Consider the following 25,408-nt stretch of genomic DNA (forward strand, 5'->3'; position numbering starts at 1 on the left):
AAGCCAATTAGAGCCTCGCGCTTTAATCACATGCTTCAAAAAAAACAAAAAAAAATTTAAAATCCATGCGTCCGGCACCCAGCATGTAGATTTGGGGCCGGGCGCATGAATTAGGGGGGTGGCGGGCCACCACTGCCTGCAGTACTGGTGGTGAAACAGAATTTTCTCCTTCAAGGGAATGTAAGTTTTTGTGATGTAATTTGAAGACCCATGTGTTCTACCTGTTACCATCCGCAATATCATTAATGGTGAAACAGCAAGTAGTTGGGAATTCCACTTCAGGATTATGTATCTATCTATCATGCAATGTTTTATTACTGTAGCACTGTATATGTTGAACACTTTACTACTAATCTTTAAATATTGGTGTTTGTATAAATAAAGATTTTTATGGAAATTATCCTAAACTCAATACTCTTTTTTTAAAAATTGCCTTAAAAAGCCAACTCTGAGGTTCATTGTTTTCTTAGTTTTTGTGATGTATGATGTATTTTGTAAAGTTGTACACATAATAGGATCAGAAATTTGTAGCCACACAATACTCTAGTGTTGTAGATTAAAATGTTCTTTTATTCACATATGAGCACAAAACTGATATCATAAAAGCAAACAGCGATTGATTATTGAAAGCTGATAAATACATTTTATCCCCTGATTTGATCCTAAATATTTTACTGATATAGTCTCACCTATGTACAGGTATTTGTTGTTATTATTCAATAAAGTCCACTAAATGGAAAAGCACTTTTCAACACGTTTCTTGAACTAGAGTCCACTTCTTCAGGAGAATGTATGGAGAATGGTAAATCTATGATTGTACAAATAAACATATTATAAAGAAATGTCCACAATTTCATCAATGTGTCTTTGCATAACATAGGCACTGTACTTAAATACATTTATCAGTCAAGCATTTTTGAATCGTCCAGAAGTAATTAAAAACATCAATATCCAAAATTTGTGCTTTGCCAACATTTTCAAAATTCTTTTTGTACATTTTGATTTCACTACTTTGTTTTTTTGTTTGTTTCGTTTTGCTCTGTTGTAGAACCTGAAAGCAATTTCTTCATCAATGTGCAAAACAATCCAAGACCTACAGAGTATTCTACAAGGACTGTGCTACAATTTTGTTTGTATCAATGTAAGTTGAAGTCGTTCCTTTTATCCTTCTATACTGTAGACATCTACATTGTCATATAAGCATCATGTATAGCTCTTGTATTGCTCTTGTATCATGATCATCATTATCATATTGTTCATATGGAACCATCATCCTCCTCATCATTATATTGGGCTGTACAGTCCAATAAACAATCCATCTCCCTCCAGTCTATAAATAGTTCAACATGTGATTGACGCTTGAGCACAGATTGGAGAATTTAGCTTGCCTAAGTTGTCATATAAGCATCATGTTCAGCTCTATCATCATCATCCTCTCATCATTATAGAACCATCATCCCTTTGGTCTGTACAATCCAATGAATAGTCCAACTCCCTCCAGTCTGTAACTATTCCAACTCCCTTCATGATTCAACTTGTGAATGACACTTGGGCACAGATTAGGGAGTTTAACTAAGTTGTCTTATACACATCATGTATAGCTCTTTTATCGTCATCATATCGTTCTTATAGAATCATCATCATCCCATTGGGCATGAAAGTCCAATAAATAGTCCATCTCCCTCCATTCCATAAATAGTCCAACTTCCTCCATGATTCAACTTGCGAATGAGACTTCAGCGCAGACTGGAGAACTCAGCTAGCCTAAGTTGTCATAAAAGCACAGTACAGCTCTATCATCATCATTATCATCACCCTTATGAAACCGTCAATATCATTATCCTTTTGGGCTGTACAATCCAATAAACAGTCCAACTCCCTATAGTACGTAAACGGTCCAACTCTCTTCATGATTCAACTTGCAAATGACACTTGGGCACAGATTAGGGAATGTAACTATCCTAAATTGTCATAAAAGCATCATGTACAGCTCTTTCATCATCATCATTATAATAACCATCATCATCATATCAACCTTATAGAACCGTCATCATCATCATCATCCCATTAGGCTGTACAATCCAATGAACAGTCCAACTCTCTCCTGTCCATAAACGGTCCAACTCCCTTCATGATTCAATTTGTGATTGACACTTGGGCACAGAATAGAGAATTTTTTTTTTTTAAATACTTTTTTTTTTTTTTTTTTTTAAGGAACACACAGACAGTACAGATACCTCAACAGGAATATAACGACCATGGTATCTTTGCATGTAAAGGTCAACATAACAAACAAACAGTACATTTATTGGGTGAAGATCAATGATTGAGACACTATAGAGATCCATAAGCCTGGAAAGGAACCAGTTGAGCCCCCAAACCATTAGAACTAGGAGTCCCACCATAGCGCACGCCAGGTAATGGGGCTTAAGTGAAAAAACTTTGTATTCCTCAGAATAAACAAATTCATGCCAACAAAACCACTTTTTAAGGAATTTTTCCTGGTGGCCCTTCTCCGTAGCCAATAGGTCCTCCATCTCATTAATTTCAACTATTTTTTTTAAGCCAAACGGTTATGTAAGGTGCCTGCGTCTGCTTCCAGAACAGTGGAATACAGCACTTTGCCGCTGTAATCAAGAGGGGTAGAATGGAGCGGGAGAATTTAACTAACCTAAGTTGTCCTAAAAGCATCATGTTTATCTGTCACGCGGGTCACATACCTGAGATGAGACCGAAGTAGTGGGGAGGACTCCCTTGCACCTCAGGTCCTTGAAGCCTCTGAAGATGGAGACAGAGACTTGGTGGACAGCGAGTGGCACGGGTGCCAGGGGTGCGGAGAACTGTGCAAGCCTTAGTCCGCGATCCGAGCCGAGGTCAAATCCAGTTTGGCAACAATTATAAAAGGGTTAATCAGAAGAAGAATGGTCGAGATCCAAGCCGGGGTCGGTTCCAATCTGGCAGCTGAGTACAAAAGGGGCAAAGAAGTAAGATTGGTCAAGGTAAAAATCCGAGGTCAATGGCAAGCAGCAATCAAGAGTAGTCAAATAGGTTTCCAGTTTACAACAAGTTCAGACAGATCACACATTAGAACAGGAACAAGGGGGGACTGAAGATAATCCAGCAATTTGGCAGTGTCTGGGCTGGGCTTATATAGGGAAGTTTGAGGTCACTTCCTGTGCGCCTCCTGGGCATTTTCCTGGCCTTTTTCCATCAGGTCTTCTGCGTAGGTGCAGTTTGGCGCACTGAGGCGTCTTTGGCACATGCTCAGTTGGCACGGATTTCCTCTTGCGGCAACGCGCCATTGGTGCATGCGTAGTAAGCCCTGGACTCTTACAATATCTCTTTTATCATCATCATCATAATGTTCTTACAGAACCATCATCATCATCTCATTGGGCTTTACAGTCAATCTCTCTCCAGTTCAGCTTCCTACAGGATTCAATTTGCGATTAAAGCTTGGGCGCAGATTGGAGAATTTAGCTAGCCTAAATTGTCATTAAACCATCATGTACAGCTCTTTCATCATCATCATCATCATCATCATCATCATCATCATCATCATCATCATATCATCGTTTTAGAACCATCGTCATGATCATCCCATTGGGCTGTACAATCCAATGAAGAGTCCAACTCCCTTCCGTCCATAAACAGTCCCTTCATGATTCAACTTGTGATTGACACTTGGGCACAAATTAGAGAATTTAACTAACCTAAGTTGTCGTATAAGCATCATGTATGGTACTTTTATCATCATATTGTTCTTATAGAACCATCATCATCATCTCATTGGGCTTTACAGTCTGATAAACAGTCCAACTCCCTCCATGATTCAACTTGCGACTGATGCTTGGGTGCAGATTGGAGAATTTAATTAATCTAAGTTGTATAAGCATCATATATAACTCTTTTATCATCATCATATCGTTCTTATAGAACAATCATTGTCATCATCCCATTGGGCTATAGAGTCCAATAAAAAGTCCAACTCCATCCATGATTGAACTTGCGATTGACATTTGGACGTGGATTGGAGAATTTAGGTCTACCTTTGGGGGCAACAGTAAAAATGCTTTTGACAGATTGAAGTGTACGTGTTTTTTCAACTTGTCTTTGTGTGACCCGGCTGACCTTTCCCTTTCAGTGAGAAGAGGCAAGGAAGGTGTTAGGGTCAACTTGTTAGTTTTCCTGCGGTGAAACGTCTGTGTTTAATGAAAATAAATTTAAAGTAGAAATCCCATTTCTCATTTGTTGGTTGCTGTTCAGTGTATTTTTTTTCTTTTTAGAACATGTAGCATTTTACATGTGTTTAGCTGGCTCATTGAAAGGAATGGTGAATATGCAAAAACATATGTATATAATTTTTTTTTTTTTTGCTTTTTTTTAAAACATATCTGTTTTACAGTGGTATGGCTGAACTCGCATTGGATTTGCAGGAAAAAGGTGCAGGAACCATTTTTTTTCTCCCGTACTGAAATCGGATCGCATGGGAGTGAACACCCATGTCTAGTCACCACTATTGCCTGTGGTCTCCCTGCCGCTGGTCTTTTCCCTGTTAGTGATTTACCATGTATTATTCTCCACTGTGTCTCTGTGTGAAGGTGGTTATTTTGGATAAAGCAGGCCCTTGCTTTCTCTTGTCAGAAATGACCCCTGCTGACTGACAAGCTGATGGCTGATAGGGTAGTGAATATGAAGCAGCAGGAGGGTTGGAGGAGGAAACACAGATCCACAGAATGAGTGAAGCAGAAGCAGGGAGATCGTTGCATTGCAGGCTCTCAGGTACAGCTTCCTCTCCAGCAAGTAGAACCATGAGCAGCAAATTGATGACATTGCAAAGTCTCATTCCAAATCTGGTGAAACTAGCAGTAACAGACAGCAGTGCCTTAGATGATCTCGCACTGCAGATAAACAGCTATTAGGCTTAATTCACAAGAGCACCTAGGCAGGGGAGGTGCACTGATATTAGAAAATTACAGAAAAAATATAATACTTGGGTACAATTAACATTTCTAGATGTTTCTTATAATTTAGTCTATATTCACTTTTTGTCTACTTTAAAGGGGTTTTAAACCCTCGTGTTTTTACCTTAATGCATCCTATGAAAAACCTTCTGTCACTGAGCAGCCCCCCAGCCCCCCCGTTTTACTCACCTGAGCCCATTTGTTTCCCTGCCAGAGACACACTCTACCTCTCTGGCCGGGGTTCTCGGCTCTTGATTGGATAGATTGATAGCAGCGCAGCCATTGGCTGCTGTCAATCAAATCCAATGATGTGGGGGGCTGGGCTGAGTCCAGCATTCTGTGTCTATGGATGCAAATGCTGGACTCGGGAGCGCGCCCGCACGGTAACCCCCCCGGGACCAGGGGGTTTACCAATGTGGGCAGGAGCCACGAGCGCCGTTGGGGGACCTTAGAAAACGATGATCGAGGCAAGTCTGTGCAAAACGAACTGCACAGTGGAGGTAAGTATGATATGTTTGTTATTTTAAAAATTACAGAAAAACGAGGGTTTACAACCCCGCCTAAAGTCCACTAAAGTTGGCTGTAGAAACTAAAAAATGCTTGCAGAATGATATTTTGTGAGAAAAATTTTTTAAGCCCTGAAGGGTTAATGATGTTTTAATGCTGTTTCTATTCTGTATTTTTCCCTCTTATTTCTATTACCGTATATACTCGAGTATAAGTCGAGGCCCTAATTTACCACAAAAAAATGGGAAAAACTTATTGACCCGAGTATAAGACGAGGGTGAGAAATGCGCAGCTACTGTAAGTGGAAAAGAGGGTCAACAATGCCCATTTGCAGCCTCACTGTGCCCATTTGCGGCCATAGGTCCCCCGAACTTCAAACTTGGTAGTTAAGGGTTCCTAGATGCCCCCTAGCTGCAGCCAAAATTTGGGGTCCCGAAATGACATTGCTGCAGATGGACACAGTTAACCGACTTGGGGCCCCATATCTGGGGGCCACTTAATGCTAGGAACCCCAAATTTGGTGTGCAAACCCAGTGGAACTAGAACCATAAAATATCCAAAGCTGGAGTTTCTAGCACCAAGTGGCCCCGAGATACAGGGCCCCAAAAATCGGTTCAGAAAATGTCAAGCACTTTTCTGCAACAGAGAATGACATTTTCCGAACCTACTTTTCTACTGGGTTTGCACACCAAATTTGGGGTTCCTAGCACCGAGTGACCCTGAGATACGGGGCCCCAAAGTCGGTTCGGAAAATGAAATTTTTTGCTGCAGAAAAGTGCTTCACTCGAGTATAAGTGAGGGGGGCACTTTCAGCACAAAAAATGTGCTGAAAAACTCGACTTATACTCGAGTATATACGGTATCTGAGTTTGACTTGGTATGTTTTTACTAGCTAGAAATGTTTAGGCTAATAGATTAGTGTGGCTGGATTCTCATGAGAACATTCTGACATGTACTTTATACCAAAAATATTATTAGTATTATGAGACTGCACATCATAGGTAAACTCCTTTTCTTAGAATTACCATCCTTTTTTTCTGTAACTAAACCCTAATGTATTGAAATCCATCCTTATTTTATTTTGTATAAAGCCAAGGGATCTCTCCCTTAATAAATTAACAGCTTTGACCATCATCCGCTTGTTGTGTCATTGTGTGTTCCCGGAATTCCGATTGGGAGTTAGCCAGCCGTCCGGTTCAAGTCTCCGACAAGCCCTAATACCCTGTTTTCATAACCAGATCCCAAGCTGTTCTCGTAGACAAAGCAACAGCACTTCTCGATGTTGTCAAAACTTGCCTGCTGATTACAGCTTCCTACAGCACAGGGTAGCACAGTGGTGTAGTGGTTAGCACTTTCACCTAGCAGCAATAGGGTCACTGGTTCAAATCCCAACCACGACACCATCTGCCTGGAGTTTGCATGTTCTCCCTTTGCCTGCGTGGGTTTCTTCCGGGTACTCCAGTTTCCTCCCACACTCCAAAGACATGCTGGTAGGTTAATTAGATCCGGTCGAAAAAAAAAAAAATTGTGTATGTTGTATGTATATGTGTTTGTACCTATGGGGTAAAGGACCGCGCTATACCGCAGATAGAGACCGGCGGCAAAAAGCGCCCTGAGGCGATTCATTTCGCATAGGTAGCACTATTCAAGTCATTCATACAAATTCTTATAGTCCAGTTAGGCAGCCCATTATAGCAATGGGCCAGTAGGATATGTGAGGGGAAAAGGTAGCATGCTGGAAAGACCTACTTTACTGAACTACTTTTACCTACTGTAATGGCAGCGCTATAGATACTGCTGTAGGTATGGGAAGCAACATTTAGGTATCTGAATGTCATACCTGTAACAGTTTCTTTATTTTATATCGATAACAGAATTGTTTTTTTTTTTTTTTAAAGAGGCCTGCCCATTACTGTTAAGGTTTTTTTGGTTATCCTCCACTAATATACTTACTTTGTTCTCAGGTTAAAGAATCAGATTTTGAGGAAACCCAGAAAATTACTGGATTACTCCAGACTCCAGGAGTTTGTCCTTCTTACCCATCTGTTGTCGTGTCAGTAAGTACATTCAAACCAAATAATTAAAAGGTATCTGATAATTCAACTTGAAGCTACACAAATCGATTTCCAATACCGCCAACATGATTTAAATTGTTGTTCAGATAAGTGTGCATTGGTGATGTGGGCATACGTGAGGCCTACTCTGCACCTCATTTTAGTGTTCTCATTTGCCCTTTACCTGGAAGCTTTCTTTTTTTTTTTTTAGGGGTTGCATTGGTGGATTGTGGAGGCATTCTTGGGGTACGGCATGTCATTGGAAAAGCAGCCTTGAGTCTTCCCTTTAAGATGTGCACCTGGATGCACACTCAGCTCTGAGCACTTTTACATTTAGGGGTCTTGGCAACTGTGGTTGGGAAAGGAGCAGATTGGGTACTCTCCTTTCTTGATCTGTGTTACAACGTAGTTGAGACATTTATTTATCTAATAGACCGCTTATGTTTCCATAAAGAGACTCTGTCACCAGCAAATTTCTACCACATTGGGCGATTGCACAACACATATAAGGTATCCCCACACATGCCAGAGTGAGGGGAATATTTTTTGGGCCATCATTTACAGTTGACTCTAAATCAGGGATATGCAATTAGCAGGCCTCCAGCTGTTGCAAAACTACAAGTCCCATCATGCCTCTGCCTCTGGGTGTCATGCTTTGGCTGTCAGAGTCTTGCTATGCCTCATGGGACTTGTAGTTCTGCAACAGCTGGAGGTCCGCTAATTGCATATCACTGCTCTAAATTGATGCCCTGTAAAGGTTTTTAAATTGTCGCCTATTAGCAAATTTGGGTATCTTTTTTGCAGTTTTTTAGGGGCACAGCATTTTGAAAGTTAAAGTCGACAAAGGAGACACAGTAGAGCAGGCTGCATTATTTACTCTACACAACCTCACCTTTTTATATTTTACAATAAAAAAAAATAAAAAAATTAAAAGTATTCAGTTTTTATGCCTTAAAATATTTTGAGTGCATTTTTTACTGAAAAGATTTTATAAGCAGCTTCTCAAATATTGTGAGACAGAAAAAAATTGCAGTTATATTGTTTTGGGGGCTTTAACTATGTTTTCAGTTATGTTCAAAATGCCTAAAATGTCAGAAAATATTTAGCATATGTGGGAAGTATTAAAAAAAAAAAAAAAAAAAAAAAAATTCTGCAAGCAAACGGGTTAAAGAAACACAATACATTCCCTTTAAAGAGGAACTGAGTTAGGGTTTACTCTCTTCTTCATTGCTCCATTGCTGCCACTGCCATCTTCACCGCCACTTATTTTGCATCCATCTTCCTTCTTTGGCCTTTGGGCCGCCAGTAATAGTGTAACTCCTGCACATGCTTGTTAGAGTTGCATTATCTTGGAACTTGAATCTCACACTTGGCCTCTCTTAGATGCTGAAATTGTATACTCTACACCCGCCTTTCTCATCCGTGGTGCCTCAGCACCCTGGGGTGCTGTCTGAGTTTGTCATGGGTGGCGCAGCTTCCTGGTTGAGAAAGGCATTTGGCTCAGATCAGGTTCCCACTGCTTTGCCGAACTATACATCAGCACAGCGGGCACCCAGTCAGGACAGTGAATTGCAAAGCAGTGGGAGAGGAAGGCATTTTCTTGAATCCTGATCACTCTACCTCCACTTACAGTGCAATACCTGGCAGTGTGAATGCAGATACAGTACCCAAGTGTGTTTTATGTATGTATGTATGTATGTATGTGTGTGTGTGTGTATGTATGTGTGTGTGTGTGTATGTATGTGTGTGTAGGTTTATGTGCAAGTGTGTGTGTGTGTGGGTCTATTAGACCCCCAATGTCTCCCCTGCCCTCCAGTGCAGCTACTGAAGCACAGAACATGCTTGAATAGCTGCATCCTCAACTACACTAGCTGAGGAATGACAGCTGTGACCTCAGAAATGACATAATACACTTTTCTTCTCGAGTCATTAGTGGCTCACTCACTGGGCAAGCTGTTTCCTGAGGAACGGGAGAGCCTGGGAACAACCACGGGTGTTGGCAGCAGGGAGGTACAAACTTTGAGAGCCCAATAAAAGTGATCTGGTGGTTCTAGGACAGCCCGGGTCACTTTTATTGGCAAGCTCGTTCACTAGCTCTTTGTCCGCTTGTCTACCGTGCCATGTATAAACAAACAGTACCTTGGTAGACAAGTGGTCAGCAGTCACCTTTGATGCATTTCGCTTTCTAGCATGAAATGCAAAGGGTTGACCCGTGGTGCTGTTTAAATAAATAAATAAATAATAAAGTTTGCTGTAGCCCAGAGTGTGGTGATTTATGCCTATGCTAATCAAATGGACCAGCATCTGTTGACCTGCAGCTAAGCTTGCAGTGAGTCGCTCACCTACAGCGGCATGTATATATTTTTGTAAAAAAAGATAAAGTATCACTTTATATATACTTTAACTATACGGAATTGCATTTATAACTTTCTCCTTTCGGGAGGAATAATTGGTGTGCAGAGAACTTTGCCTGAAGACCCCTTCTTGTTCCTGAAGCCACTACATGCTTTGTCAGCACTTCTGCTATTGTGTAATGAGATATACTGAGAGACTGCCATCCTATCATTGTCCCATCTTATCCTTTTACTGTATCCAGTGTACTTGCAGCCTCTGGTGATAGAACAGCTTCCGGGAAATTTTATATGGGGGCCATTGAGTTGTGGCAGAATTCTCATGATACAGTATATGTTCCGGTATTAGCATCCCAATATTATCTAACATTCCTTTTTTTTTTTTACTTTTTACCTGAAGGCACATAAGTGCATTTAAGGCCAAAATGTACAATAAATATCACCTGTCCTTTTTTTTTTAAAGAAGAAGAAGGAGAAAGTTAGGGAAAACAAATTCTATTTTTATTCTTCTAGGGATGAACGTTTTAAGTTGAAGTGTCATGTTTTAAAATAACAAAATAAGAAGCGCAGGAAATAAATAAATAAACCTGCTTTGCTTCAGTACTCTCCTGTATTCTGGAGCTGTCCCTGCCGTAATTCCTTTCTGACACTAGGGGAAAGATTTACTAAAACTGGAGCGTGCAAAATCTGGTGCATAGAAAACCAATCCGCTGGCTCACACTGGTCAGACATGCACTCCGACTTCGAGAGCACAAGTCGCATGACGTATCAAAATCAGTGGTTCCTTATGAGAGCCGTCTTAACCACTTCAGCTCCGGAAGGTTTACCCCCCCCCCCATGACCAGGCCATTTTTTGTGATATGACACTGCGTTACTTTAACTGACAATTGCACGATCATGCAAGGCTGTACCCAAATAAGATTGATGTTCTTTTTTCCCCACAAATAGAGCTTTCTTTTGGTGGTATTCGATCACTTCTGTGGTTTTTATTTTTTGCTCTTCAAACAAATTTCTTTATCAATGTAGGCCAATATGTATTCTACATATTTTTGGTAAAAAAAATCCCAATAAGTGTATATTGATTGGTTTGTGCAAAAGTTATAGCATCTACAAACTATGGGATATATTTTTGGAATTTTTATTTTATTTACTAGTAATGGCAGCGAGTAGCGACTTATAGCGGGACTGCTACATTGCAGCGGACAAATCGGACACCTAACTGACACTTTTTGGTTACAAGTGACACTAATACAGTGATCAGTGCTAAAAAAAAAAATGCACTGTCACTATACTAATGACACTGGCAGGAAAAGGGTTTACATCATCGGTGATCAAAGGGTTAAATGTGTTCCTAGGGAATGCTTGCTTGCTAACTGTGTGGGGGGTGGTTGTATTGTGGGAAGGCAGAGATCCGTGTTTCTGCTTAGCAGAAACCCAAGATCACTGACTACCCTTGTCACAGAACTGCCTGTGCCTCGAACGATCAGTGGGTCCCGCTGATTGGCTCCCGCTATGTCCAATCACAGCGGGACGCAGGCAGTGCACGTGCATGACCCAGAAGTGCAGAATCACGTACGTGTGCGTGATTCTGTGCAGAGGAGCAGCCACCCCGCAGTAAATGTACGTGGGGTGGTCGGCAACAGAATAACTGGTCCGATTTTGAAAAAGCCTCCTGCACTACTTTGGTCAGACTTGGGCACGATTTAAGCCCATTGATTTGAATGGAAGTCGAGATCATCATCTTAACTGATTTGACTTGAGGCATGCGACTTGTGCTCTGAGGATCTTGAGGGGAAACCCCACTCCAAAATTGAAGGAAATAATGGCGTGGGGTCCCCCCCAAGACCATACCAGAGGAAGGTTATAGATATTGAGGGGAAACCCCACACCAAAAAATAAATAGAAAAATGACGTGGGGTCCCCCCCCCAAAATCCACGCCAGACCCTTATCCGAGTATGCAGGAAAGATGGGGGGTGGGTTTTGGGGGGGAAGCTCATGCCAAAATTGAAAGAAATAATGGCATGGGGTCCCCCCCAAGACCATACCAGACCCTTGTCTGGTATGGATATTGAGGGGAAACCCCACACGAAAAAAAAAAAAAAATAAATTACGTGGGGTCCCTTCCAAAATCCATACCAGACCCTTATCCGAGCATGCAGGAAAGATGGGGGGGTGGGTTTTGGGGGGCAAGACAAATGAACGCCCCCCCCGAACCATACCAGGCCACATGCCCTCAACATGGCAAGCTTTTTTTTTTTTTAACTAGAAAGAACATGGTGAGCTTTGGCTGTACTTCTCCTTTAAAGCGGAACTAAACTGTATCTGAGCACCACAAACGGAAAGCACAGTTTAATTCAGTTTTAATGTTCAAAGCAAACTCCCTCATCCATCCATGTCTCGATGCTTTATTTAGTTTGAAAATCACTTTAAAAAACGCGACCATCTTGAGTAAGGGCAGATGATTCACGTAGCATTTACTTCCTGGGATCCATCTGCTCAGGCGTGCAAGCAGGACGGTGTGCTTTAGCTAAGAAAGCCCCTCCTTCCATGAAGACTCCTGGGCTGTATGACATCATTTTGGCCTAGGCCAGGAAACAACTGAAGAAATGTAAAAAAAAAAAAAATAGTTCAAAACAAGTAAACATACCTAACTTTCCTATCTATTTACTAATGCTAGAAGCATAAGGATTAAAAATAGTCAATGTTGATTGAGCGATTTTTAGTTCTGTTTTAAATGATGACCAGCACCTTTCAACCCACCTCTAGAGATGAGCTTGTGCATCCTCTGAATCCTCCTCTACCCGAATTCTTGCTTTCCTGCCCACGTCAACATTGATGTAGACTGCGAGGCGGGAATGACCTCATTGGAGTAAATAAATAGCGTCCGGAGTTTGGGTAGAGAAGAGTTCAGAGGACACCCAAACTCATCTCTACCCACTTCCTGTAAGCCAAGGCTGTCATGGAGCTGCTCCTAGGTCAACGTCATCTTGCTAGCCTGGGCTCATTGTACTGCAGCTTAGAACATCACTCACAAGTTGTTGTGCAAGTGGAAAGACAAAACTTAGTTTTTTTCAACTGCTCCGGGCACCATTGCTATCCAAGATTTCTGTGTTAGATAGCAAGTCCCCCATCGGCAGTTGTGGTTCCATCTGCTGACCCCTACATCATTGCAGGGATTGGTGGGAGACATCACAGCAGCCATTGCTGGACATAGTGTCCAAAGATTTGACTTCTTCGCCTCCAGGGAGTGATTAATCTGCTTCTTTTACAGGCATTTCGCAGTTAAAGTGGTTGTAAAGCCTTGGGTTTTTTTTTTATCTTAAAGTGGTTCTAAAAGGCAGTTTTTTTATCTTAATGCATTCTATGATAAAAAAAACTTCTATGTGCAGCAGCTCCCCCCCCCCAATATTTACCTGAGCCCCATTTCCATCCAGCGATGTTGCAGGAAAGGCTCTTCCTCCTCATTGGCTGAGATAGCAGCGAGCGTCATTGGCTCCTGTTGCTGTCACTCAAAGCCAGTGAGCCAATGAGGAGAGAGAGGGGACGGGGTCGAGCCGCGGCTCCGTGACTGAATGGACACACAGCGCAGCAGCTCTGCTTGCTGTGGCCGCACTCGGCAGGAGGGACGTGCCAGGAGTGCCGGCGAGGGATTTGAGAAGAGGAGGATCGGGGCTGCTCTGTGCAAAACCACTGCATAGAGCAGGTAAGTATAACATTTGTTTGTTATTTTTAAGCAAAAAAACCCCAAGACTTTAACCACCTTGTGCCCACGCTATAAACGAAAGGCGGCTACAGCGTGGGCTTTAATTGCCAGGAGGGCGTCCATGTACATCCCCTCAGTAACACCCCCACAGACATGCATTGAGGAAACTCTTTGAGGACCATGTTCCTTGGACACAGCCAATCACAGATTGTGGTAAATAGCCAATCACAACGGCCACATGATTGGCGTGTCCAATGAGAGATGATCTCAAATGTAAACATATGAGATAATCTTTCATTGACGGCTCTCCATCCTCACACAGAGACCGCGGGTGAGGAGGGAGAGTGATCTGTGATCACAGTGAGTTCTTCAGCTTATTCCCTGCAAATATAGTGCCCATCAGTGTCACAGTGCCAATAGTGCCCATCAGTGTCAGATTGCCCACAGTGCCATCGTGCCCACAGTGCCATCAGTGCCAACAGTGCCTATTAGTGTCACAGTGCCAACAGTGCCCATCAGTGTCACCATGCCCAACAGTGCCCACAGTGCCATAAGTGTCACAGTGCCATCAGTCATCAGTGTCTCATAGGTGCCATCAGTGTCATCAGTGCCCATCAGTGTCACAGTGCTCATCAGTGCCATAGTGTCATAATTTTCTTTCCCACATCTTCCAAAACTTGTGGAAAAAAGTGACGTTTTCAAAAGACTCGTTATGCCTCATAAAATATACGTTGGGGTGTTTGCTTTCCAAAATGGGGTCATTTTGTGGGCATTTGCATTGTCTTGGTGCTCCAGGGCCTTCAAAAGTGTGATAGGTGGTTGAGAAATGAGATGTGTAATTTATGTCCCTAAAACGCCTGATGGTGCTACTTTAATGTTGGGTCTCTGTATGTGGCCAGGCTGTGTAAAAGCCTCACACATGTGGTATCACCATACTCAGGAAGAGTAGCAGAATGTATTTTTAGGTGTAATTTGTGGTATGCATATGGCATGTGAGAGAAATAACCTGTTAAAGCGGAGTTCCAGCCAAAGGTGGATCTTCCACTCATTTGTCTCCTCCCCCTTTGGTGCCACATTCCCTTGGTGGCAATGGCGGTGGCGGCGGTGGCAGCACCCGACAGCTGATGGAAACATCAGCTGCGGTGCCGACATCCCTGGACTCCAGGACAGGTAAGTGTCCTATTATTAAAAGTTAGCAGCTGCAGTATGTGTAGCTGCTGGCTTTTAATTTTTGCAGCAATTTTGTGAAAAAAATATATAAAAATCTTCATTTTGCAAAGAATTGTGGGAAAAAAATGACAACTTCAAAAAACTCACCATGCCTCATACTAAATACTTTGGATTGTCTACTTTCCAAAAAAGGGTCATTTGGGGGGTATTTGTACTTTTCTGGCTTGTTAGTGTCTCAAGAGATGAGGTAGGCCGTCAGTACATCTGTTGTGATCAATTTTCAATGATTGGCACCATAGCTTGTAGACTCTCTAACTTTTACACAGACCAAACAATATACACTTATTTGGGTTATTTTTACCAAAGCAATGTAGCAGTATAAATTCTTTCTTCAGTATATTGCCTGCAACATTCCTTTGCTTCCAGCCCCAGTAGTCCTGCCAGCTGTTTGGCTGTGCAAGCATTTCCCAGTAACCACCAGAACGTTCCACCAGCTTATCAAGAGTTCATAGACGTTTTTGACAAGAAAAGGCTGATGTCCTCCCACCTCTCCGGCCCTATGATTGTCCACATGAACTGCTCCCTGGGGCCGAGATCCCGTTTGGACTAATTTTTTCCATGTCTGAAAGCGAGATGGAAACCTTACGGTTATATATTGTAGAAAATCTAGAAAAGGGGTTTATCCGTCCCTCCTCTTTTCTTGCTGGGGCTGGTATATTCTTTGTTGAGAATAAAGATGGCACATTGAGGCCTTGTGTGGACTATAGGGAGCTCAACTAGATCACGGGAAAGAATCGATACCAACTCCCTCTCGTTCCTGAACTTTTTCAAAGGTCCCTGAACTGCCCAGATCTTCACTAAGTCAGATCTGAGGGGCGCCTATAACCTTGTCCGTATCCGCAAGGGTGATGAGTGGAAGACAGCATTCCGAACTCGGTTCGGTCACTTCGAATATCTTGTTATGCCATTGGGATTATGCAATGCCCTAGCCACGTTCCAGCACCTGATGAACGATATCTTCCGGGAATTGCTTGACCACTTTGTAATTGTGTACCTCGATGATATCCTCATCTTCTCTGCCTCTCTGGAACTTCATCGAACTCACATAAAGAAAGTACCCTCAACCCTGAGGAAACATGGACTAAATCTCAAGGCAGACAAATGTGACCTTGAAAAGGTGTCTATTCAATTCCTGAGTCTTGTCATTTCCACAGAGGGAATTGCAATGGATCCAAACAAAGTGAAGGCAATATTAGAGTGGCCAGCTCTTTCGGACAAGAAAGGCGTTCAGCGCTTCGTGGGGTTCTCCGACTTTTACAGGAGGTTCGTGAAGGATTTCTCCGCCACTATAACATCCATCACTCAGTTGACCCACCAGAAGGTCCAGTTCCAGTGGTCCCAAGAAGCTCAGACAGCCTTTGATAAATTAAAGAGTCTGTTCACTTCCGCACCAATCCTACAGCACCCAGATCCGACCCTGCCTTACGTGTTGGAAGTAGACGCCTCCGAAATGGCTACAGGGGCAATCCTGTCCCAACGGCAGGGCCCTAAGGCTCTTCTTCATCCCGTAGCTTTCTTCTCTCGGAAAATGAGTCCACTAGAAAGAAATTATGATGTAGGAAATTGAGAGCTATTGGCCATTAAATCCGCCTTAGAAGAATGGAGGTATTTAGTGGAAGGTGCCGCCATCCCATTATGATCTTTACAGACCATAAGAACCTGGAGTACCTCAGAACAGCTAAATGTTTAAGACCCCGGCAAGCCCGATGGGCTCTGTTCTTCTACAGGTTCAACTTTCATATTACGTATCGGCCAGGTTCCAAGAATGGGAAGGAGGATGCGCTCTCCCGAATGTTCCCTGACACCCCTGAATCAGCAGAGCCAAGTACGATCCTATCCACACAGAATTTTTTGCTTATTCAGCCTGACTTAAAGACTTTGCTCAAGCAAGCCTCTACTCAGTGCACTGGACCAGAAGTATCCTCATTGAGAAACCAAGATGGGTTTTTGTGGCATCGGGATAAAATTTTTGTTCCACAGTCAGTCGGACTCCAAATTCTCTTGACTTTGCATGATTAGAAACTTGCCGGGCATTTTGGGATATGAAGAACCACTGAACTTGTTCAGCACTCATTTTGGTGAGACAGCCTAAGACAAGATTGCAGAAAGTATGTCAGCTCTTGTATCACTTGTCAGCGCAACAAGGGTTCCAGTGCCAAGCCATGGGGACTTTTGAGGCCATTACCTATTCCTGAACAACCCTGGAAAAAGATATCCATGGACTTTATAGTAGAACTGCCCCCCTCTAGGAAATGCACCACCATCATAGTGGTAGTGGACAGACTTTCCAAAATGGCACACTAAGGAGATTGTCAGGTTACATGGACTACCAGACAATATCGTCTCCGACAGAGGGGTACAGTTCACCTCCAAATTCTTGAGAGATCTCTGCAAGTCTTTATCAATAGAAGTATGTCTTTCCTCAGCTTACCACCCTCAGAGCAATGGACAAACAGAAAGGACAGACCAAATCCTGGAACAATATCTACGTTTTGTTTCTGTACTTGCTTGCAGGATGATGGGTTTCTCTTCTTCCCTGTGCAGAGTTTGCATATAACTCATTGCAAGCAGCCACCAATTGGGCAAATTATGGGTTCCATCCCTCCTTACCGAATACCATACCGGAAGCAGCTGCCCCCGCTGTCCAGGATCGATTAAAGTACATTCAAACCAACTATAAGTTGCTTCAGGAGGCCATGCAAAAAGCCCAAGAGGACTATAAAAAGTACCATGATAAGAAAAGAAGAGGAAATCCTGTTTTTAAAATTGGGGACAAGGTATGGGTTTCTTCAGTAAACCTCAAGCTCTCATGTCCCTCCCGGAAGCTTGGGCCAAAATTCATCGGACCCTTTGAAATCAAGAAAGAGATAAACCCGGTGGCTTTCGAGCTGGTACTACCCAATTCCTACAAAATCTATCCGGTGTTCCATATCTCTTTGCTCAAACCAGCTGTACCAAGTTCTTTCCCTGGAAGAGAAGAGCTCCCTCCACCTCCAGTTTTGGTAGAGGCCATTATGGAGTGCCGGAGGAGAGGTAGGCAAGTCCAGTATCTCATCAAGTGGAAGGGGTCCCCCCTGAAGACAATTCTTGGGAGCCTGCAAGCAATGTTCATGCTCCTAGATTTGTACAAGACTTTCACAACAGACATCCTGAAACATTGGTCCGTTGGGGCATCCGGAGGCTGGGGAGGGGACACTGTCAGGGAAATGGCCGTAGGAGAACTGGCAATGGTGCCAGCACTGGTAATGGTTGCTTCCGGCACATTGCCATGTGCACTAGTGCAAGAAGTGCGAACGGGCGCATGCAGGTCTGCAACGGTACTAACATGCGAACGCGCATACGCACAATGTGACAGATGCGGCCACTTACTGGCCTATGTAAGACTGCTGCTGAGCCCATCACATTGCTAGATTGTCGTCAGCCTTCCCATGTTCCTGAGCCTCTGTGCATATTCCACTTGGATTTCCTGTGTGAGTTTGCTCACAATAGTGCCTTGAATTCTGCTTCCCTATTTTCCCCGCATATAGTGAAATATGGTTTCCAGCCTTTCCATGTTGCCTGATTCATTTGTTCCACAGAGTATTTCTGCATTAGAGGAGCATCTCCGTAATCTTCGTTCCACTTGGGCACAAGTACAGGAGGCTTTGCGACATGCTAATGATAGGTACAGACTCCATGCTGACCGCAGACACCTGCTTGCGCCTTCCTACCAGGTTGGAGACAGGGTCTGGTTCTCATCTCGCAACCTCCGACTTCGTGTTCTCTCTCTGAAGTTCGCACCTCGGTTTATTGGGCCTTTCCGTATTCTTGGCAGGATTAACCCAGTGGCTTATGCATTATACATTTCTTCTAATATGCGTATCTCAAATGTATTTCTTGTCTTCTTATTAAAACCTTGGTCTGCAACCGCTTTACCAACACACCTTGGTGCCTCGTCCTCACCCTGTACAGGTTGAGAACCATGAGGAGTATGTAGTACAGTCCATTGTTGACTCCCGTAGGTTCTGTGGGTGCATACAGTACCTGGTGCATTGGAAAGGGTACGGTCCGGAGGAACGCTCTTGGATCTCATCCTCGGACGTGCATGCCCCTGTCCTCCTCCATGATTTCCATAGACGTTTTCCCCTCAAGCCTGGTGGTCCTCCGAGGGGGAAGGGTCATTGAGGAGGGGATACTGTCAGGGCTGGGCTCAGCCCTTCCTTCTCTGAGCTGGGCGCTCAGCTGTTGGCTAATTGCCAGCTCCTCACCTGTTGATGATATCCTGCTCAGCAGTCCTGCCTACTTAAGCCGTCCAGCCCAGATGATCTCTGCCTTCACCTTGGTCACATCTCTAGAGACGCTCTCCTGTGTTCCTGTTAAAGACTTGCTTGGCTGACATTTCTTCTAGCTCCAGATCCTGCTTGCTGTTCTACTATGCTCATTTCTGGCTCCCTGACGTTTTGGCTTGTCTGACAGTCCATTACGGTTCCTGGCTATGGCTATGTTTTGACTACGTTTACTCTGTTTAACTTTTTTTATTATTATTAAACAAGTATGATTTAAGTGTACTTCTGTCACAGTCTGATTCATGGTTTCTTACAAGAACTATTCCTCCCACTGACACCGTCAATGGGGAACTGTTCCTCCCACTGACAACATCAATGGGGAACTATTCCTCCCACTGACACCATCAATGGGGAACTGTTTCTTCCCACTGACACCAACAATGAGGAACTGTTCCTCCCAGTGACACCAACAATGGTAAACTGTTCCCAATGACACCAACAATGGGGGAACTGTTCCTCCCACTGACACCAACAATTGAGATCTATTCCTCCCACTGACACCAACAACAGGGAACTATTCCTCCCACTGACACCATCAATGGGGAACTATTCCTCCCACTGACACCAACAATGGCACACTATTTCTTCCACTTATACCAACAATGGGGCACTATTCCTCCCCCTGATCCCAAAGATGCACTGTTTACTTCCCCCAGATGCCAGGACAATTTTTACTCCATATTTTTTGGCCACAGTCTGCCCCCCCCCTAAAGTCTGATAGACAGTAAACTTTGTTAAGAAAGTTTGGAGACCCCTGATCTACACCGAACATTGTCCTTCATGCTAGGCCTGCTTCTCCTACAGGACCTTTGCATAGAACATAAACCTTTTTTTCTTGTTTTTGTAAACTTGAAGGAAAAAAAAATTAATAGTCTATATTCAGTGTTAATTATATAGCTTTCAAATGCTTAGTGTGCTTATAAAATGATTAAGTGAAGCTGTTGGCGCTGCATTTCTCATTCCCCTCCAGGAAAGCTGTGAAGTAATACAGAATGGTACCATTGATGAGAAAAGGGGAAGCTACACCTGTCAATCACGGCTCACCCTGCACTTGTAGCTCGATCAGCGTGCCTGTGGAAGCTTGTCTCCATACACTGTTCTAGACAGAAATATTAATTCAACATGTGTCTGGGGCGTTCACTTTAATTGGACCCCTCGGGGATCATTTTATTCCCAAGTACATGGGAGTTTCCCTGATTGACAGCTGCTAAGTCTGCAAGGAATTTGATATATCATTTCAGCTCAGTGATTGTGCTGTGAGGTGACCTGTATCTTCTACCTCAGAGGGGAAAAATGTGAAGGTTAGGTGCACCCAAAAACAATCATTGGTTTTCGTTGTAATGATGGCTCCGTAGATGCTCTCAAAAAGGCTGTGAATCTATGTTTTACCTCTCCTTCTTAGGTGCTAACCAAGTGCTTACCAACGTCACACCACCACTGACTCACTTCTTCAGGTCTTGTAGCCAGTTGCATTAGCTAGAGAGGACACCTGCAGTGCAGGCATTCGCTCGCAGGTGTGTGATTTCATCAAGTGCTTAAATATAAGCTCATCTCATTGCCTCAAGGGTTCCATTAAGCCGGCCATAGATGGTTCAAATCTCGGCCAGTTCAGCAGGAACCGGCTGAGATTCGAACCATGTATGGACAGGCTGATGGTACCCAAGTTAATTGATCGATCGACTTGGGTACAACCAGCCTGCTGCATTTTACATGCGATTATTTCCAGCGGCTGTTATAGCTGCTAGCAATTTTCCCTGTGTTCTCCTGGTGGGGATGGCTTCCCTCACACAATTTCCCCATCAACACTAACTATGAATTGAGTGATCGTCTTTCCTGCATCCCGTGGTTGCTTTGTCAATGGCTGGCTTTAGTCTTTGTAGCTTCTTAAAAATCCTGTTCATTTAATTCTGGTGGATGTTTTGGTCAAACCCTCAGCTTGCCTTCTGGTTTTTGTAGTTGTCTGCCTTGACTATGTGAGAGGCTATCATAGCCGAAACACGTTAGCTTGTTACCAGTGTGTTTCAGTATGTAGCCAATAAAGATTCGGATTTTATGGACCACACAGAGGGGCCAGCTTGATATTACTATGGGGTTTATTTAATAATGCCAGATAGTCTGTGCACTTTGCAGTTGCTCCAAAGCGTAGTAAATGAGGTAAAGCTTCACTTTGCTAAGAATACCCAATCACATGCAAGGAAAATTAAGAAAAATGCATTTTGGCTTGCACATTATTGGATGATGGAAGTCAGCAGAGCTTCTGCTCATTCACTGAGCTCTGGAGCAACTGCACTTGCAGAGGGCAACTGTACTTTGAAAAGTGCATAGTCTATTTGCCTTTAGTAAATCAACCCCGTATGTGTCTGCCTTGACTCACATACCTTTGTCATGCCTTTGCTAAAAATCCAGACTGGCATGACATTATACCTGTATTTTGGATATGTCTGATCACCACCTACCACGACCTCTGCTTTTTTGTAGACTACTTTCTAGAACAGCGGTGATCAAATTTATTGATATGGTGGGCCTTAAGTGCGGCCCTTGACACCACCAAAGGGCCACACATAAAATTCAGTGAATATTCAGTGTCAGGGACAGCAGGCATACACCAGGTTTATAGTCAGACTATGGGCATGATACAAGGTCTTAGACTGTGGACATAATACAGGAGATGGTCAGAGACTATGGTGGACATTATACAATAGCTGGTCAGACTGTGGACGTGATACAAGAGATGGTCAGAGACTATGGACATGATACAAGAGATTGGTGAGAGACTATGGACATGATACAAGAGATGGTCAGAAACTGTGGACATGATACAAGAGATGGTCAGAGGCTTTGCACATGATACAAGAGATGGTCAAAGACTATGGAGATAATACGAGAGATGGTCAAAGACTATGGAGATAATACGAGAGATGGTCAGAGACTGTGGTCATGATACAAGAGATGGTCAGAGACTGTGGTCATGATACAAACGATGGTTAGAGACTGTGGACATGATACAAGAGATGGTCAGAGACTGTGGACATGATACAAGAGATGGTCAGAGACTGTGGTCATGATACAAACGATGGTCAGAGACTGTGGTCATGATACAGACGATGGTCAGTGGCTGTGGTCATGATACAAACGATGGTCAGAGACTGTAGACATGATACAAGAGATGGTCAGAGACTGTGCACATGATACAAGAGATGGTCAGAGGCTGTGCACATGATACAAGAGATGGTCAGAGGCTGTGGATATGATACAAAAGATGGTCATTGACTATGGACAAGATACAAGAGATAGTTAGAGATGGCAGACATGCTGTTGTAGAGGGCCAGAGACTGTGAACATGCTATAGAATTTGTTGGAAATTGGGGACATGCTTTAGGAGACAGGCATAGACTGGAGACATACTACATGAGACTGCTAAAAATTACTACTATAACAAGGCAAATAAAACACAGAATCTGCAAGGGCCCAGAAAATGGGTAAAAGAGGCCAAAAAAAAGCAGCCACCACATCTAATAATTGGTAAGCTGCAATATATTATATTTTGGGTTTTGGGTTTAATACCGCTTCAAAGCCCAACTCCAGCCACAAAACCTTTTTTTTTTTTTTTTTTTTTTTTAAACAGAGTGTAGAAGCTATTGAACCTCATTTTTTTTTTTTTTTTTTATTGCAAGCAATACAGAAAAGGGAAAAAGGAGTGTCAGACCAAAAATGGCCGACAAAGGTGGCATCGGTCCCTGGCACATCCCTAGTTGTTGCATGCTGACACTAATTTACTGCCATATGATTAGTACCTGTGTTGTCAGCCTGCTGTGGGTGCTATCGATAGTTCTGCTAAAATTTACAGTAGTAGTAATTTATCTCAAGTCTATCCAAAAATTAAAGGGTAACTACACTTTCATGGGAAAAAAATGTCAAAAAGAAATAAATAAATCATATAGCGTATACAATTGCACTACAAGTTGTTTTGCAATTGAATGTTATTAAAAATTGCCTCTTCTTTTCATATTTCAGCGCTGTACTTTGTCCGTAAAATACAATATGGCTACCTGGAGGCGTTCTGTTCACAGATGGTTTACAGAACGCCCCCCAGAATTGTCATTTCCTGCTTGTGTGATTGGCTCGCTGATTTTCCCAGAAGTCTACACTAAGATACAAGTCAGATTTGGAGCATTCCCTGCAACAAAAATTTCATTTTTGGTGAGATACTCCCAAAGGGAAGTCAAATCTAAAGGGATGCAGACCCTGCCACTTTACTCATTAGTGTCCTGCGGGTGCAGCAGCTTATTGATAATTATAATGTCAATCTCATTCACATACATATATTTTGCACATGGACACAGACAAACAGCTATTTCCTCAGAATAACAAAAGGTAGGAATCTGCAAAAAAAACAAAAAACGTACAAAATCAGCAGGTGATCGAATACTTTTTTCCATCAGTGTTAATCACCCAGAGGGGAATGTTTTTTGTTTTTTTCTCAACAAAAGTCCAGTTGCTCTTTAATCCCTTCCTGACCAGCCACCGCAGTTATACTGCGGCAGATTAGCACAGCTGCGCGAGCCGTTGGCTCTTTAAGACGCTGTAGCGTGTCCCCGGAGCCGATGCGCGTGCCCGGCGGGTGCGATAACCGCCGGGCACCCGCGATCGCTCGTGACAGAGCGAGAACCGGGATCTGTGTGTGCAAACACACAAATCCCAATTCTGTCAGGGGAGAGGAGACAGATCGTGTGTTCCTACTAAGTAGGAACAATGATCTCTCTCCTCCACTAGTCAGCCCCATTCCCCCCACAGTTAGAAACACACATAGGGAACTCATTTAACCCCTCGATCGCCCCCTAGTATTAACCCCTTCCCTGCCAGTGACATTTATACAGTAATCAGTGGCTATTTTTAGCAATGATCGCTGTGTAAAAGTCACTGGTCCCAAAAAAGTGTCCAATGTGTTCTTCACAATGTTGCAGTCCCGATAAAATTTGCAGGTCACCGCCATTACTAGTAAAAAAATAAATAATAAAAATGCCATAAATCTATCCCCTATTTTGTAGATGCTATAACTTTTGCGCAAACCAATCACTTATTGCGATTTTTTTTTTTACCAAAAATATGTTTTGTTTTTTTTTGGATATTTATTATCGCAAAAAGTACAAAACATTGTGGCTTTTTCAAAATTGTCGCTCCTTTTTTGTTTATAGCACAAAAAATAAAAACCGCAGAGGCGATCAAATACCACCAAAAGAAAGCTCTATTTGTGGGGAAAAAAAGACATCAATTTTGTTTGGGTGCAACGGCGCATGGCCGCGCAATTGTCAGTTAAAGAAACGCAGTGCCGTATTGCAAAATACGGTCAGGAAGGGAGCAAATCCTTCCGAGGCTGAAGTGGATAAAAAAATAAAGTTTCTGCCAAAGTAGATCTTTAACAAAAAGTTATTTTCCTGGATTTATAAAGACAAACCTCTAATTTTCTGTACATTATCTTTAAAGGTCAGGGATCGCTGTTAGAAATCATGGGGCACCATACAGACTCCCTGACAGGGCCTCCCGCTCACCCTGAAACCGAACCCACTGTGTGCCTGCAGCAGCTGCTGGCAGGAGAGGAGAGGAGGGAAGCTGGCAGTGCTGCAGGGGACACACGGGGGGGGGGCCCTGACAGCAGGGGGGTGGGGGCACAGATATTAGAACTGATGATTGGTTTCTTCAGTAAGGCAGTACAGCCTGTCCACCTGCCGCCTCCCCTATCCATGCGTCCGGCCCCTTTCAAGACACCGGCACACGAATTCCAATGTGGAGGGGTCGTTTTTTTGAAGCACCTGATTAGAGCCAGCGGCTCTAATAAGCTTCAATTTAGGGTGGGCTCAGGTCGCAGAGAGTGCTCACTGAGCTCACCCAGGTGTATTACAACAGCGAATGAATATTCACTGTTTGTAACACAGATCCTCCTCCCGGCCAATCAGGAAGTGGGCTTTGACACCGGTCACCCAATTGGCCGAAAGGACAGGTGATCCTATTGGATGCCTAGGAGAAGGAGGGGAGGAGCTGGAAGCCGCCATGGAGGACAGGACTCGGAGCCGAGCAGCTACATGCTGCCAGCCACCCGCTGCCATGGAGAAGAGGACTAGGAGCCGAGCTGGGCCGGGCCTCTACATGCTGCCTGCCACCCGCTGCCATGGAGAAGAGGACTAGGAGCCGAGCTGGGCCGGGCCTCTACACGCTGCCTGCCACCCGCTGCCATGGAGAAGAGGACTAGGAGCCGGACCGGGCCTCTACACGCTG

At 43.5% G+C, this 25,408-nt stretch overlaps 1 protein-coding gene across 2 annotated transcripts in view; it reads left to right on the forward strand.

Annotated features, from left to right (window-relative positions):
• Window positions 1-25,408, forward strand: part of CRPPA (CDP-L-ribitol pyrophosphorylase A) — a 326,415-nt gene that overhangs the window by 183,303 nt on the left and 117,704 nt on the right. For both annotated transcript variants that reach the window (XM_073629521.1, XM_073629520.1), the window contains 2 exons: window positions 1,049-1,141; window positions 7,436-7,528. In XM_073629521.1, the coding sequence (XP_073485622.1) occupies window positions 1,049-1,141; window positions 7,436-7,528 (186 nt within the window). The remainder of the gene's footprint in view (window positions 1-1,048; window positions 1,142-7,435; window positions 7,529-25,408) is intronic.

The sequence above is a fragment of the Aquarana catesbeiana genome, linkage group LG05 (assembly GCF_042186555.1).
Source record: "Aquarana catesbeiana isolate 2022-GZ linkage group LG05, ASM4218655v1, whole genome shotgun sequence".
Classification (NCBI taxonomy): Eukaryota; Metazoa; Chordata; class Amphibia; order Anura; family Ranidae; genus Aquarana; species Aquarana catesbeiana.